General features: G+C 36.2%; 1 protein-coding gene across 1 annotated transcript in view; it reads right to left on the bottom strand.

Annotated features, from left to right (window-relative positions):
• The window catches only part of LOC140154650 (uncharacterized), a 138969-nt gene that overhangs the window by 101048 nt on the left and 19961 nt on the right, over nt 1-17960 (bottom strand). Inside the window, 5 exon segments of the mRNA XM_072177217.1 lie at nt 486-646; nt 2705-2851; nt 5368-5934; nt 10844-11332; nt 12643-12673. Coding sequence (XP_072033318.1) covers nt 486-646; nt 2705-2851; nt 5368-5934; nt 10844-11332; nt 12643-12673 — 1395 coding nt within the window.

Genomic DNA, 17960 nt, shown 5'->3' with positions numbered 1-17960 from the left:
CAATTCTCAATCTAAATTCTTTAATTATACTTTATTTACAAGGGATGGTCAAAAAGTTTGTAGAACAAGGTATGCATGGTAAATGAATATGATATGAACAAGATATATTGCTATATAGAAGAGCAAGATACAAAAACAATATACAAAAACACACACTGCAATGATTGATTGATTTCTTTAGTCCTGCAAGAAAGTACACTTGTTTCTAGTGATTTAAGTTTTGTGACTATAACAATTGCTTCAATTATAATTGAAGACCGAATTAAAAAATCTAGTTTGTGTATGACGTCCTGTCAACCAGACCAAAAATGCTGTACTGTGCAGATCAGCAACCAATAACATCCCGCCTTTGCCCTGACGCCCTGGTCTTCAATTATAAGGGATCCCCCTGCAAAGTGCATTATTACCTTAGCTGTGTTTCTTTTAGTGTGTAACTGAAATTGAAATAACTAGAGAAATAAACTAAAAGAAATAATGTTACATACCTGAGGAAAGGCATTGTCTTGTCCAAAGGACATGTCATTAAATTGGGGTACCGTAAATTGAGTATTAACAGCTGCAACCAAGTCTCCAGTACAGTCAGCATTGCTGCTTCCAAAGGCGTATGCTTCCCAGATATCCATACCATCATTTGGTGTAAGTGAGGCTATAATAGTAAAAATGATGATAGACATTAATTTAAATGTTCATTATCATTGCCAATGAACTTAAGATTAGAAGCATTCCTGAATTTCTGCATATTGCATAAACATAAGACTGTAAACACTTGAAAATGACAAGGATGTTTGGTTCAAATAGCTAGATATTTGTTCAACTGCTGTTTCAGTTTGCTTCTTAAAATTTGCATGCAGCTGTGTTTTTGGTTTGACATTGTATAGTCACAGGGTGAAAGATGGAGTGCTCCTTTTCTTGGGAATAAAATGGGGCAATACATCTTTCATTTGATCAAGTATTAAATTTCTGTTATTGCACACATTAAAGACAGTTAACATTTGTTGTCCCTGTAACTCATTACCTTTAAAAATATATATATAGGGTGTCACCAGAAAAACGGGTCCCAACAAACACAGTGATATTTTACAATATGTTTTCAGCAATCAATCAGTGTTTACAAATGTGAAAGTCATATCTTTTGGCTATCATTTGCAAAACCTACATGTAAGAACCCATATGATAAAACACTTTAATGTAAGAATGGTTACAGCTAGGAAAAGTTTTGTAACTTTCTGTGGACTCAAAATTGCCCCGTACTGGTTGATTGCACACACACACAATGCTCACTCAATGGAGAATTTTTGGAACTTCATTTACATCAGTTTGTAGCTCAATTTACCTAATTCTTCTCCAAAATCAAATTCTTTTTGTAAAAAGTGAGACATGTAAATTACAGTCGTCAGAAATTAAAATTCTGAGAATTTTAAAATTGACAATAACAATTTGTTATACTGTTGTTACATTATACTGTAAAAGTGGAAATGTTCGCGCGATTAATTTTTCATTCTTTGCCTATTTTCCTTGTTTTTAAATTCACGATTTTAAGGTTCCTTACACAAAAGGAATGTATTCGTGCGGTGTTATTTTCGCAGTAGCAGCTTGGAACGAGAAAAGTGAGAAAATAAATGAACATGAAAATTTCCACTTTTATAGTATTATCTTTATTTTGACCAATAAATCAATAACTAACAGACCTTTCAAAATATGAATTTGAAATTCTCATAAAATTTAACTGAATAATAATAACTAGTAATAATAACAACTTTTTACAAAATATTCAGATATTTTAGCAAAATATAAAATATATCCACGAATGGATATGTAGCCTGCACCCATAAATGAAAATGACAAAATTGGTCCTGCAACCATTATTACATTCAAAATCATATCTTGAAAACTGTTTTATCAAAGAACTCCAGTTTTTTTGCAAACGATACCTACAGATGTGGCATTTACATATATGCAAATACTGAATGCGGAATTTATAAGATATTTTAAGAGTACCCATTTGCCAATATAACATCAAGTGGGACATAAATCAAATTATTTTTTCCAATGAATTACCAATAAAATACAGTTGCAGATATTGTGTAAACCACCAGGGGGATCTTGAAAATTTGTTGTACAGGGATGTGCCATGTGGGAGACCCCTGGCATAAACCCTTGTAATTACACTCTTTTCTCATACCCACAGTATCATCTGTTTACAACTTTTTTGCCATAACAGAGATAAACTGGTTTGGTCACCCATGCATGACAATCCTGATATCACACAATTTACGATATGAAGGGTCTTGGTCAATTTACTGTAGAAGTAGTAATGTAACAGGATTAATTACCATAGCGATGGACCACAACTATTTTTGAACGTATTGCCCTGCACTAGACGTACGATGTTGCTCTGCATCTCACCATAGATTATCAAAGAATTGGCATAGAGACCTGGATTATAATTCAGTAGAAATTTCACAATATGCTGGGTCCATGTATCTTTCCCTCGCACCTGTAAGTGTCTTTGAAAAGAGCGGTATTGTATTCAATCTATGAGTATGATTGCACACACTGTACACAGACATGACAGGTGATGAGTGCAGCCTGGATGTTGTGCAGAACAATACATTCAAAAATAGTTTTGACCCATTGCTGTGGTAATTAATCCTGTTCACCATTACTTCTACAGCGAATTGGTTATCCCCACACATTCACTTACCCACAGTCAAATCTGCACTGTCTTCACTGAGATGCACATTCATTGTCAAGTCAATCTGATTACGAGGTGCATTAGCAGTGTCAGTAGTTCCTTGACACAAAGTCTGGTCTCTTTCTAATCCAATAGCTATATCAGTGATTACGATGCCTGAAATATGAAACAAAACATGATGTTATCCATTAATAAATACCAAAATAAACTTGTAATTTATGATTTGTAAAGCCTGCAGAAGAACTTTACCTTACTACAAAATGGTGATTTAATAGATCCAGTTAGAAATTAATTAATAATTGAACATTTGTTCAGTGATTTTAACTTGTAATCATTATCATCAATGTTATAATTATATTTTTGACCTTAGCATTAACCTTGTGATATTTATCAACTGAATAATGTTTATTTTAAAAAAAATTAAAATTTGAATGCTATCATGAATCAAGTAATATCATGATCGAATCACTTCAAATCTGAAGACTATTACTTATTATCCTTATTCAATAAAAAATATATTCTAATTAAATTATGTACTAAACATTACAGTGCTTATTCTGATTAAAATCAATAAATGAATGAATTGGCAAAAACCTTTGCACTCGTCTAGATACATTGCATATATACATGTATGTCAAGGTGGCTAAGTTGATTGACACACACTACACATGCAAATATACATTTAGTTAGATGTATTTGTAAGATTGCACTTTGTAAATAAATAATTCAAAAATTTTGCTAGGCAAATCCAATGGTAAAGTAACTCACTAAGACCTCGTTTACACAGAGAGAAGTCGACTTCAATTGCGACATCAAATTCAGATTGCGACTAAGGATTAGCATAAATTATTTCTTGACAGGGTGTTTACACGGTAGTCGAGTTCAAAATATATTGTGAATTCCACTTTTATGCCATACATGTACATGCTCATGCTTCAAATAACCATTATGAAGTCGACTTTTAATTACATGTTTGTTTACACTGCAAAAGTCGACTTTGAAGTCGACTTTGAATTCAACAAATGTTGCTCCGGGTCGTCATTTGAAGTCGACTTCTGAAGTCGAGTTATAATTACGACAACCCTGTTTACACACAAATGAAGTCAAATTCAAAATCGACTAAAATCGACTTCAGGCTGTGTGTAAACGGGGTCTAACTTAGCACTACGTCAGAATTAGAGAAGGAGAACCCAGACTCCCTATACCGCCATGTACAATAGCGCCGTCAGCTACATATTTGGGGAGATGATTTGAGCCTGGGTGGCCTGACTCACTGGATCATAACATAACTGGCATAACTTGTGAGTACAATTTTCTGGATTTCCCACACAGGCATTTTTTTGTCAAAAGTTTTGTTTGGGATGATTTATATTATTCCTAGGATTCAGCATACGAATATATTACCGTATTGGTCCGAGTATAGTCCCACCCGTTTTTTAGGTGAACATTTTTCACAATTGGGGATACTCGAATTAAAAAAAAAAAAAAAAAAAAATCAAGATGTTTTGTATTTTTAATATGAAAATTGATAATTTGTATTCATGTCATACTCTATTAATGATTTCAAAATGCATTGAATTTGAATTCATTTTGAAATCATTAATAGAGTATTTTTTTGAGGTCAACCATAAATGATCCTAGCATCTAGGTCTATGGAATTTTTCGAAAAATGGGGGTGGGACTATACTCGAACGTGGGACTATACTCGGACAAATACGGTATTTGCTTGCTGGAGTGGATGAAAAATACAAAGATCGCTTTGCTTGACTTGGCAATTTATTTTACTGTTCGTTCAAAAATTATGCTCTTGGCAACTTCTAAGAATAAAATGAGCATAAAAATACACAAAAATGTACCAAAAAAAAAAATGTGTTTGAAAAATGGTGGAGCAACAATCATTTACCTGCAAATTACACTTTAAAATCAACACAACCCCTGTGGACTTTGTAAGTCTCCAAGTAAAGCTCTCTCTATATTATTCCGAAAAGGCCTTGCACCCTAGACTAACCCAGACAGAGTACGGTACTCTTGAACTAGAACATCACCTAAAGTAACAAGCAACAACACTACATGTACCTACCTGGTCATGTTATTCCTTGCTACTTTCTATTTTAGTTGGAAATCTGTGGTGCTTGTTGTAGTATTGGGAACTTACATTTGTGTACACATGCATCAAGCATTCATGTTTGCCAAAATCAGTACCAAGCTCAGAAGTATAAAGCCCTCTTGCTTCTGATGAATCTTAAAAGTTTCAACTTTGGCCTGATGTCAATCTAGCTGGAAATGTTTGCCAGTTTTATATTAAATTACAAATATTGAAATTTAAAAACACAATTTGGCCTCTAGTGAAGATATTTTGGGTTGGGATATAAAAATCATCCACATATTTTGTAAATTGTTGATATAAATGTTTGGATCTTGAATTATTCAAACTGGATCTTCCTCGGTGGGGGTGTGGATTTCAAATGGATAAATCGGAATCCCAATTAGTAGGTTGGCAGATGTACTTTTAAGGATCTATCAGGTTTCGGTAAACAAAATTAATATAATAATTGCTTTGAATTTCAAAAGCCCAACTAAATGCCAAAAATATAGGCAAAATGTATGCGGACCCTGAAAATCCTGAATGATTAGACACAAAACCTTTTATTTATTCTGATTTATGACCTTACCGTTGCAATGGTTGATGGTATCTACACACTTCTTCGGATTCTTAGTTGGCGCTGTCGGGTATTGTGCATTCATTTGGTCAGTATCAGTAGGATGGCTGTTAGGATCTGTGTTAATCTCTGTACTACCAGCAAATGTGAACACAGGTCCATTACCAGTCTCATCTCGCATTATTTCAACACATAGCTTGTCAAATTCATAGCAGGTTGTTGGCTTATTATTCCCATTATCAACTCCATTAGTTCCTGCACCAGTAAGGTCAAATGGTATCGTGACACCAGTGAATGATATGGATCCACCCGAAAGAAGCGGTTGTTCATCCTCAATACCGATACCATCATATAATACTCCTTCAATGACTTCACAGTCACCAGCAGTGCCACCTGTATTACACTTTTCGAGGGTAAAGAACAAGTCCCAGATTTCAGTTGGGTTTTGCGAATCAGCTTGAAGTACATCACGCCCATTGGCATCTGAAGTCACAATGACATCCACTTCTAATGTGTGTATTGAGTTCTCTTTAATTGGAAAACCATTTACAATGTGAGGTACAAGACTCACAACGGCACCTGGTTGAAAAATTAAAAATAATAGGGTTTATTGGTATGATCTTAGTATGAAAAGAAGCTAAAAATATAGTTAAAGTAGGAAACAAAGTGCCATCACATACGATCACAGGCATATTTTTGGAAAATAAAATATAGCCCATATATGGGCGACAAATATTCCGAACATTCAGGCCAAACAAAGAGGTTTGTCTCACAAACAATTGGTAAAAGGCTATGTGATATGCATTTTTAGCTTAAAAAGCTATGTGCTATATGTCAGGTATGCATGATTTCTTTTTATTGTATTTTTATACCACTTGTTTGCTTTTTGGGTGCCTGTTTTCTTTTCTTTTCTTTTCATTTATATTTTTGACAACTCAATAAGGGCCCAAAATAGACTAGGTCCGTATGCACAAAACAATTTAGACCTGGTCTAAATTGTTTTGTGCATACAGACCATAGAGATCTATAGATATGAGGCGAACTGATTTCACATAGCTGAGTACTTTCATGAGTTTATGAGACAAACCTTTCTTTTGGGCCTGAAAATACATCATTTTTCTTTATAAAAGAACTTCATTGGAACATCCTGCTTTCACTGCAAAATGACACAGGTTTGCAAAAAACAAAAAAATCTACATAATACAAACAGGCATACATTGTTGGAAATTGGGTGCATCTATTAAGGTTTTACCGTCGTAACTAAACCTATCGCCGAACTTTTTTTAAATTGACATATTTTGTACATTAATATGTGTAGATAATAAATCAGGAAAAAAAACAGGGGGTGCCGGACCTCACTTTTGAGCTACAGCCGTTTTAAAAAGAGGTGTACATTTCCAAAATCTCTGTACACTTCAATGGCAAAATCAGCAATTTGCACAAAAAATACAACATTGTGCGTTGTATAAAAAAATTGTTGACACAAAATTTTTTTAATTTTATATAAGTTATGAAAAAGAAAAAGCTCTGTAAAATCGCGCAAAAAAAAATTGGGGTACCGGACCTAGTTTTTCGCGTAAATTGACCAAAATAGGTCAAAAATGCATTTTTTCATGCACACCATGCGTAGTTAATTGCGTGCACGTGGATATTTTGGTGCGTGCCAACACGCTGGTATGGAGCGCGATCTGATGCCGGATCAGCGTTCATTTACGCATATGGCCACAAAAAAGGAATTGTCTGTTTACGCAGGAAAGTTTTCACTGTAAAAAAAAAGTTACCTAAGATAGGCCTACTCCGGCTAAGAAGTGTCCATAATTAGGAACAATTATAGTGATGTCAACTCTTAAGCTAAGAATATTAAAAATTCTTAGCCTAATTCTAATTTGGTGGTCACAAACGGGTGTAAGAAAGACTCCCATTCTGCAAAGATATTGGGCCAAAGAGTTATCAAGTTACACAAAGTGAGTTATTTTCAGCTTTATGTTCACCTGACTCGAATGCCCAAAAAGAGGATTTATTAAACATGTTAAAGCGAAGCGTTTGACACCATGGGCAGAAGTGTTTGACTATAATAGGCTTACAATTATTATAGGCATATGCCTACTTAGCATACTTAGTGCCGTTTACCGAGAGGAAAACTTTTGGTCACAAAAACTATAGGCCTACGGAATTATCTCGAGGTGGATTCATATCATCAATTGTTGCAGTTCAATTAAAGCAAAGTTAAACGCTGGGTTGCCTGTAGCTGTAGAAAAACGTTTGGCCAATTATGATATCATTTTTGTAAATGTATGACACATTTTTTTGAAACTGAATAGTTTTGATGGTGTTGTCTATATCGCATGCATTATGAATTCAGTGCACGTAGTAGGTCTTTACCCAATAACACAAAATGCTTTAAACATTTAAATGGTGGATTATAATTATAAACTTTTAAAACATTTTAAAAATAACAATCAAAAACATTGACCACTTGCTGCAAAACATATTCTAAGTTGGAACAATGTTGCCAAAATAATATATGTCTACAATAACATTTTCACAACATGTTTTTAATCTTGTTGTAGTGTGTTTCATTATGAAACGTTCTACAAACGTAACCTTTAATAGGCCTATAATATACCGTAGTGCTTACCCAACATTTATGCCAAAATATTATTAAAACAAATTAACCCATTTAACCAACACTCGTTTAGGCCTAATGTTAAAAAAAAACACCCTGATTCTGTGTTTGTTTGGTAGACCTATAACTTCATACCATCTATTGGACCCTACTGTCGTAGGCCTACTTTGGGGAGGGGGTCAAGGTCTGTTATTACTGGAAGCATGCTGGCAAGATTTGGTTTGTACATGTTGTATTTAACATATTAGAAGCGACCACTTTTTTTGCGCTCAGCAAACATTGTTTTCTTTATTTTTTGGCCCTAGTTATCGCCGGTGCGTAAAAATAGCATTGACACGCACAACACGCATCGTGCTCTGCGATGTCTGCAACGCAACGCCGAACACGACGCGGCGTACGCACGCCTTTGAAAACAGGCGCAATAGTCAAGTCGAATCGGGTGACGACGGTAAAACCTTAAGCTGTCCAGTGTATGCCTTTTCCAAAGAATTTTACCATATGTGACCATCCTCCACAACTGAGCCCGGATGTCGCCAGTGCCACTATTGAGATATAAAAGTAAATCTTCTGGATTCGCAAATTTAAAACCCTCAAAAAATCCTGCTTTTTCTCAATTCGCAAAAATAAAGTACCCGTGAATTTTAAGTGTTTTACAGTATTAGATGGCACATGACCATGTTTGTTTTCCCATGTGCTATATATTTATAGGTTTATATCATGAAAGGACATGTTTAAGTTGTAGCAACATTCATTAAAGCTGCTGCACATTTTCCAAAAGTTTTTTACCATTTGATATTTGTCTCCCCTGGGGACTCTGTTTACTTTTCCAAAGGTCATGTGCCATCTCATAGTGAACAGATTATAATCAGAGGAAGAATCTCGTCCCTGCCTGAAAGACCTAAGGGAACACCTTAAACATCTTTGAATCACCCTTGAGAGGCTTGTGCACATGGGTGCCACCCAATTTCCCCTGCATTCAAGTATGGAGGAAGGAGCCTCATAGCATGTCCTCTTCACTAACCCACCTCTCCCAAATCCAACAAACCCAAGGCCAACACCCATGATACCATATTGCCTACCCAGGGACTTCTTCATCCAAAATACCTTTTACAATTAAAGGGGTGTGGTCCAATCTTTTCTTGTTCCATTTTCTTTCTTACACTGAGGCCTACCATTAAAACAATTATGGTAGGCCTATAAATCGTGTTCAACATAAATTGGCAAATGTCAAAAGCAGAAGTGAAAGTGGCCATTTGTTTATCAACTACATGTGTACGCAGGGGATGTTCCCTCCTCAGAACTTGGAAAATTTTGCAAAATGAAGACCTAATTGAAGCGTTTTGGTGGACCATTTTGGCACTATTACTGACAGTGTAAAATTTAATTTTGAACAGTTGAAAAAGCCAAAAATTTGTGAAATGACGGTCTTTCATTGTCACGTTTTCACTATTATTGTAGGCTTATAAATTGTGTTAAACATAGGGCCTAAATTGGTAAATGTCAAAACCAGAAGCGAAAATGGCCACTTGTTTAAATCCACTGCGCATGGGGGTGTCTGAGGGGGGTTGAAGCCATTTGCTGCATCATTTAAACAGAAAAAAGGACCCGAACTCAATTTGCAACATTTCAAACTGACACTCTACAAGTCTTGAGACTCGCAATCACTAAAACATGCATGGATCAATGCTGACAAAATGTGATGGGCTCTGCATATCGGGAGTAGTTCCTAAATGCCAAAAGCCGAGAATAAATACACAATATCTGGTGTTTCTCTATTCAAATCTTGCAATATTTGAACGCGCTGGACTTTGGGACTTTGGATTTAAAGGGGTCCGCAAAGTGCCTGAACGCGTAAATATGCATGTTTTGTGCGTTAAAGTAAACCCTGGTCTCACGATGGAGGCATAAAAAATAAAACTTCTTTCAAACATGATTTTTCTTTGTGTTCTTTGTGATTATCCTGTCATATCTGCAACCTACATTATATTTATCGCTGTTTATAACTGGGTCACTCTCAAGCAATCATATGTGCCATTATTTCACTGGTTATCAGGGGCGGCGGAACCGGGGGGGGGGGACTGCCCCCCACTTTTAACCCATAATGTGCTGTGTGTAACATGTGTGGGTGAACATAAATAATCAAATCTCTATTCTAGACCCTTAACATGCAAAAAGAAAGTGTAAAAATGATGCACGAAATGGCTTCAATTGGACCAAAATTTTCCAACTCCCCTGTATTAGGACACCCAACACTAAAAGCAATAATTTATACAATTATAGTGAAAACTTATCCACAAATGGCTTCAATTTGGGCCTTCATTTAACCCATTTTCGAATTTTTCAAACTAAAATTGTACACAATAATAGTGCCAGAATGGTCATTCATTTTGCAAAAGTTTCTCACTTCTGAGGGGGCCACATCCCCCCTCAGACCCCCCCCCGCGCCGCTGTTGGTTATGTACAAATATCTGCTTTAAGCTAAAATCAGAGGAGTAAGCACTAGATTTTCAAATAAATTTTGACAATATCAGTTTCCTGTTTATAAACCATGGATGTTGTTGAATAGAAAAAAAATTAAAAACAAGTAAAATTTAGAATTTTGTCATTTAAAAAAATTATCAAAACAGTTGAATAAGTTCTCACTTTCAACTAATTGATGGTAAAAGTTTTTATCAACAAACAACACAGGTTTTTCTAATAGACAAATGCAGCTAAATAAAATGCAAACAGGACTCGAACCCACAACCTTGAGATCATGAGTTGGATCACTTTTCTGAAACAAAAATAGAAAAACAAAACAAAAAAGGATAATATATATACATCATATTTGCTTCTGAATTCATTTGCTTTTAGATATCTTACCTCGACATGTGAGTGGATCATCTTGAACTAAAGTAGTGCTTGGGGTTGTACCAGCCACACCGACTATAGTATAAAGGGGACTAAGAACTTCTACTTTCAGCTTGTATCTCTTATCTGTGCCATCATCTGGACAAAGATCAGGGCAGAGGCCATTGTTGGGTAGTGTTGAAGGATCAAATGTGAACTCGACACTTTGCATCGTCTCAGTATCTCCTTTAGCAATTGACAGATCAGCTTGAGCGTGAGTTAGTTGGCCCTGTGGTATGGCAGTATTTCTTTCTAAGTCATATGGGCCTAAAATTGTATTGTCATTCTCATCCACTATACACACACTAAGCATCCATCTGTTAATGTTTGGTTCAGCTGCACCAGCATTGCCCTGGCCGTTTCCAAGTGTGATGTGAACATCAAAGGTAATTAAATGTGATGTTTGACCTTCAATGTGTACATCAGTTCCACCGAGAATGGTGGCATCAACTTTGGTGATTTCTGTCAGAACAAAAGTAACAAAATAATTTAATATTATACAAATTGATAACCAAATATTTTAATTTGTTATATAATTATTATGCAAGCCATATAATTAAGCTAGGGTTCGCCAAAGAGCATGGGTAGATTTTGGTGTATCCTTAGTGTAAGATATTCATGACTACAATCAGGATCTGCGAAAAAAGTAGTTGCCACATCACTGTAATTTGTTGAACTTTTTCCATGCTGCAGTGCAAAGCATCATGGCCAATTAAAGGTATACACTTTTTAAGCTTTTTCCTTCCCTTCCCTAATTCCCTTCTCCCCCCCCCCCCCCCGCTATTATTTAATTTTGGGGAACAAGGTAAAAATGCATTTGCATTGATACAGGGGGGATGGGGGATATTTCAGGGAAATATGTTTTTTTGTGGATTGTAGTAATGCAATGACTCCATTGAGGAATTAATCCGGTTACAAAATAAAGTTGTATAACCTTTAAATTGGAAGGTGTCTGTGCTAGGCTAATTCTGTGCAGTTAGATTTTTGCACCTTAGGAAAAAGTTTCATATCCAATCCATCCGTTTTCCTTATTTTTGTGTGCTTTCAGTAAGACTCCATGATGTTGGGCATTTTTCAAAATTAATGTATTCAGCGCTTCAAAAAACCTGTCCAGCACAAACCCTGCTGCCAACTTGCCCATGCAGCCAATGAACTTTTGACCATGTAAAGCCCCGGGGGTTACTTGGATTACTTTTTGACGTGGATATGCGGCTTGAGCTTCCGAACCCTTACCCATTTCCAAGGGTAATTTTTCAAAAAATAGGGACCCATATCTAAGGATTTTCAGGAAATAAGGACCCATATCTAAGGATTTGGGTTTGAAAATAGTAAAAACAACATGTGTTTCACACATAGCACAGAGAATTTTAAAAGGACACCCATGTCTAAGGATTTTGCATGGAAAACCTACATATACCCATTGGAGCGGCACATCCCCGTATGCCTTTACTATGTGAGTACCCCTCCTGGGTGTAAAGCACTAGCCTAGACCACAGATTGTCAAAGCATTTATGCGATAAAGATCTGGATCTTAATTCTATAGGAATTTTACATTATAATGTGTCTTTATATGTCTTGCTCACATCTGATGGATCAACACATTTCTAGAGTGGAGTTTAAGTAATGTACTAGTCTCTAGCACAATGATGCGGTAATTAACGGGTAATGTAATCAGTGAATTAATTTTGAATTTGATTTAATTGATGTTAATAAAATAAATGCATAATTAGCTATGGCAATTTATCTTTAGTGTATATTGGTTGATTGCTTACCTACTGGAGCTTGACCCCATACACAGGATACCTGCAGAAAAAGGAAAAAAATCAAAAAATCATTAATACACTCCTAAAACCTCATAGTCAATCAGAAAATACATAAGAAAAATATGAGGAGTGTATTAAAAATGTCCAATAGCACTCATGGTTTTTGAACAGTGTTTCAAATGTGAAGTGTAGGATTGATCTTGCTTCTGCTGCTCCTTACTTTAATACAGGCTGCCAGATGTCATCAAACTTTGCACTTCTGTAGATTCATTAAAATTATCTCTCTTCACATTGTTGTTTTTAAGGGGGTAATACACTCCTGGTCAATTTTGTGCCTATTTTTTGCATTTTTCTCAAAAAGTATAGCGCATTGGGACAAGTAAGATATGATTATAGGGGCAAGACTACAACTACTGCACTGGAAATTTTATTTCAACACAGTCAACAGTTGTGGAGTTACTGTCAAAAATGAGGGAAAACCAATATTTGATCAATAAATCAATAACTACTTGTCTTGAGTTGCTGAATTGTCAGTGCAGTAGTTGCAGTCCTTGCCCCTATAATATACATATCTTACTTGTCACCAATGCGCTGTAATTTTTGAGAAAAATGCAAAAAATAAGCACAAAATTGGCCAGGTTTGTAGTACCCCCTTAAACCTACTAAATGTTATGTATAGTTTTTGTTCACTACACATGCAGTATTTCATTTTTCATGTAGTTTTAAATGTATTTTATATTTATGACTTTTTTGTTCAATGATTGGTTTGTGGAACATGAGAGCACATCAGACATATGGAATATAGCATTCTGAATACAAAGAATGTTCTTCTGATATCAAATAATATATGTGAGCATACATCGCTACAGTTATCAAGAATTACACACACATACATAGCATACATTAGCTCAAAATACTCTATCTATCTGAAATACAGGTAGAGAAACTAGCTTAAAAACAAATGCTTGAGAAGTCGAGCTTCAAATTTGGTCACCAATAAGCTTGATTAGCTTCACATTCGAGGCTAGAGTCAGAAGCTGTACAAATCTAGTAGAAATTGATGAAGCATGACACCATGTATAAAAGCAATAGAATTCAGAAGTAAACACAGCTAATCACACTGGGTGGTCGCATCAAATGTGTTTTTAAATTGCACTTTAAACTAAATTTTAGACTTTTCAAAATTGGCAACATTTGCTCTAAAAGAGTTGACTCATCAAAGTACATTACTGTATAAATGTACATGCAATTCCATGGTAACTTGTGCTACACTTTTGAGCATCCTTTGACAAACTTTATGCTCCAGCTTTTAAACTCATTTGAGTGGAATCTTTATTTTTTGTATTCTAACCCTAACACTGACCCATGCTTTTTGATATCGGAAGTCAAAGAAGATCTGAATTTTTCAAGAAGAAGAATTTTTGACTTGGCACCCCCGGGATTCGAACCTGTGACCCCCCGCATGCCAAGCACACAATCTCGGACCGGTAGCTGGATCGGGTTATTGCTGCCCGCCAGCAATTCCGTGAGCATATCACACTTAGGGTGATTGCATCATCGCAGACACTGGGATGCATGCATGATCAGAATTTTTCATTGTGGTATTTTGTGGTTTTTACTGGTGTTAGGGTTAGAAGAGACTCTAATCTGGAAAAATACATCTTACCTAACCCTAACATTGACCCATGCTTTTTGATATCGGAAGTCAAAGAAGATCCGAATTTTTCAAGAAGAAGAAGAATTTTTGACTTGGCACACCCGGGATTCCAACCTTTGACCCCCCGCATGCCAAGCACACGATCGCGGACCGGAAGCTGGACGGTTATTGCTGCCCGCCAGCAATTCCGTGAGCATATCACACTTAGGGTGATTGCGTCATCGCAGACCCTGGGATGCATGCATGATCAGAATTTTTCATTGTGGTATTTTGTGGTTTTTACTGGTGTTAGGGTTAATACCCAACATTCAAGGCTAGATCCTCATACTATATATAGTATTGCTAAATGCAGATCAAATTTTGTATCTATGGGACAGCTGTGAAAAATGGTAACTTGTGCTACAAACAGAGGACATGCTAAAAAATCACTCGCTTTTATTTTGATGGTGTCCTAAAACAAAAAACACTATAAAACCTAATTGATTATATAAGTAACTACTACGTTAAGGTAAGGTTTGTCCTTCATAGTTTAACTTTTGCTTGCAAAAACATGATAACTCATGCTATGGTAACTCAGTTTGTCTGCCCAAAAAGATGGAAAGGAATTACGTAATAAATACATTAACATTAAAGGAAGTGTCCGGCAATCACAACATTATGTGTTATATGTTAGAAAAATAATTATCATGCACGAATCACATGGTTTTACTTAAAACAAACTCATATTAACCATAAAAACGAATAAAAACAGCAATCTCTCAATACGCGATATTCAAAATTCCCGTGCCGAAATGTTCTAGAGCAATGACGTCATGGTTATTTGTGCTCATTTGTCGTCAGGGTTCATTGAATTATTAAGACGTCATTGCTCTGGACAATTTCGGCGCAGGGATTTTGAAAAATCGCATGTTGAGAGATGGCTGTTTTTATTTGTTTTTATGGTTAATATGACTTTGTATTAAATAAAACCATGTGATTTGTGCTTGATAATTATTTTTCTAACATATATAAGACATTTATGTTGTGATTGCTGGACACTTCCTTTAAGAAATAAAAAAAACATGAAAAACATCATAGAATATGTAAATTTCAATATTCCTTGAAATAAAACCTTTTAGAAGATGTAACTGGTTCTGGTAGGCTGACGTTGTGCTTAAAGCATTTAAGTCAACTTAGTCCGAATAATCAGCCCCAGAACAAAATATTCATATAATCATTTTATCATCATGATCGTGTTCGTGGTTCTGAATTCCTCGAGAAACACTAGCAACGAATTTGCTCACAGATGCCCTGGTGTTAGAGAATATGCTCGAACAAGGTCTGAACTGTTTACATTCAAAATCTTGATGGCAAACTGTACAATACTTCGAGCACATGGACTGTCATGGTCCAACTTCACAGCTTTTTAATCCCTATTCATGTTGCGTGAATCACTCTAGTGGACCATCCTTTTGATACTTGAGTGTTTGGACAACATTACAGGAACAGTTTTGACAGGTCTTTTGACAAGGAAATCATTATTGTCATCCTTACCGAATAGGCAGGAAATTAACAGTGGTTGTACAGTACACCCACAGTTTTAACCAGTTGTAGTAACTACACATTTCAAAAAATACCGAGGCCCAAAACTAAACCCGACAATTTCACACTTGAACTCAAAATAGATGGTGCAAAGTTATTATTGTCATTCATTACCATCCTATCTGATATTTTGAACAAATCAAAATGGCATTTTATGTTATTTTATGTCATAAAACGCTGTTAAATATAACTAGTTTTAATTATTGTTATTACCTACCCTGCAAAACAATCGACCAGGCGAATTTAACATTCACGCCGACAACAAGAGCTACCAATCACAGAATCGCGTAGGCGTGTGCGCGCGCGCATAAGTCATTGAAGCGCGTCAGGAGTCATTGTGAGTTATTAATGTACATTGCTCACCTGTGTTTTCATATCATATTTTGTGGTGAAAAATGACTACAAATGTGTAATTTGCAAACATTTTTGGAGCAACAACTTCTTCGTTCCGATGCCCAAGTACGTGAATGCACATCATACATATAAACACATACACAGCACCTGTTGGAACTGCCTTTTAAAGCCTTGTACGATTTCTGTCAAATTTTAATTGTGTTATTCTTTATTCAAAATGATGAAATAATATTAGTAATAACTGATGGGAAGGGTTGCTGTCCATTTTAAGTTGAAATAACAAAGTAAAGTGAAAGAAACCCCACTGGTTATTTTGGCCATTTAACATGCAGTTCTATCATGTCTATGGGAGGACATAGCATAGGCCTTATCATAATTTTTAAATTATGATAATATGTCAAACTTTGCTCTGTTGACCTACAAAGACAAAAAAATTGGCCGATTCCATTTAGGTGCAAGTTGGGACATGTGTAAACATTACAAATATGCAAAAAAAATCAGCTTTGAAAAAAAAAAAAAATTTCATTTTATAAGATCGTATATTATGGCTTTAACTTGGTCCACATTTTCAACCGAATTGGTCCATAGCTGGTGTACACATCATTATTATGCTACATAGACGCAACAGGTCTATGTTACAAGAGGTGTATGACCAAGAAATAACTGTAGTATATACCATAATGATACAATTTGTACACTACAGTCAATGTGAATGCACATCATGCACACACTTAATGCATACGATGCATGACATCAGTCGGTACCACAGAATCCCGGGCACAGAATTAGAGAAGGAGAACCGGGACTCCCTATACCGCCACGTACAATCGCGACGTCGGCTATGGGGAGAAAATTGGGGGTATTCGGGTCCTTGCAGACAGTGCGCGGAGACGAACGAAACCAATTCTACGTCTCATCTGAAGCGTCTTGGTACTCGCGTGCAGGTCGCATCAAGTGCGTCTCTCAAATGCGCCCATCATCCATGTCGCGCTTGCATGACAACGAATTCCTCGAGCGCATTCCGAGGGAAACCGAATACCCCCAATTTTTGCTCCATGCCTGTATCAAGATGGCGGTCGAGTCCTGGTTCTGCTCTGGTTTTAATTCTGTGGTCGGTACACATCAGTCAGTGTTAGACGTTCGCTTTTCGTATCTCTTTCCTTGTTGGAAAGGTATAACGTTGAGGAGATAGGAACATGTACCGTCATCCGGGACCTACTCTGCCATGTTTGGCTGAGTAACGGTACATGAACACGGTCTTTTGTGCCTATGTAAATTAGTCATTGTGTAAAGCTGTGTTTATACCCATGGGTTGCTCATCATCAGACTGAATCCTTGTCGTTAACTGCACAAGTTATGTGTGCAATTCTAGAGAACGTTGACCGACAGAGGGTGTCAATATAGGCCTACGTGTCGCTTTTGAAAAACAGCGATTCATGCGCATGCTCAGCAGGCAAATCGACGGCGATTTAGTACACTGATCATGCGTGCGATTCAGATTTCTGCAAAAGCGATTGAGTATAAATGCATCTTTAGAAATGACTGGCGATTGTGTGTTCTCAAGTGGGTTTTATCATGTTAATTAGTGACCTGACACACATTTGTATTGGTTCGATCAAGCATTGATTTTTTGTACTGGATCGTTCAAGCATCTCCAACAAATTTTTCAATGTAAGTGCCTCTGGCCCTAGTGGAAGTAAAAACGGATACTATGGCCAGAGTTCTAGGCACAGTA

The sequence above is a fragment of the Amphiura filiformis genome, chromosome 6 (assembly GCF_039555335.1).
Source record: "Amphiura filiformis chromosome 6, Afil_fr2py, whole genome shotgun sequence".
Classification (NCBI taxonomy): domain Eukaryota; kingdom Metazoa; phylum Echinodermata; class Ophiuroidea; order Amphilepidida; family Amphiuridae; genus Amphiura; species Amphiura filiformis.
This window is presented reverse-complemented; position numbering and strand designations above follow the sequence as displayed.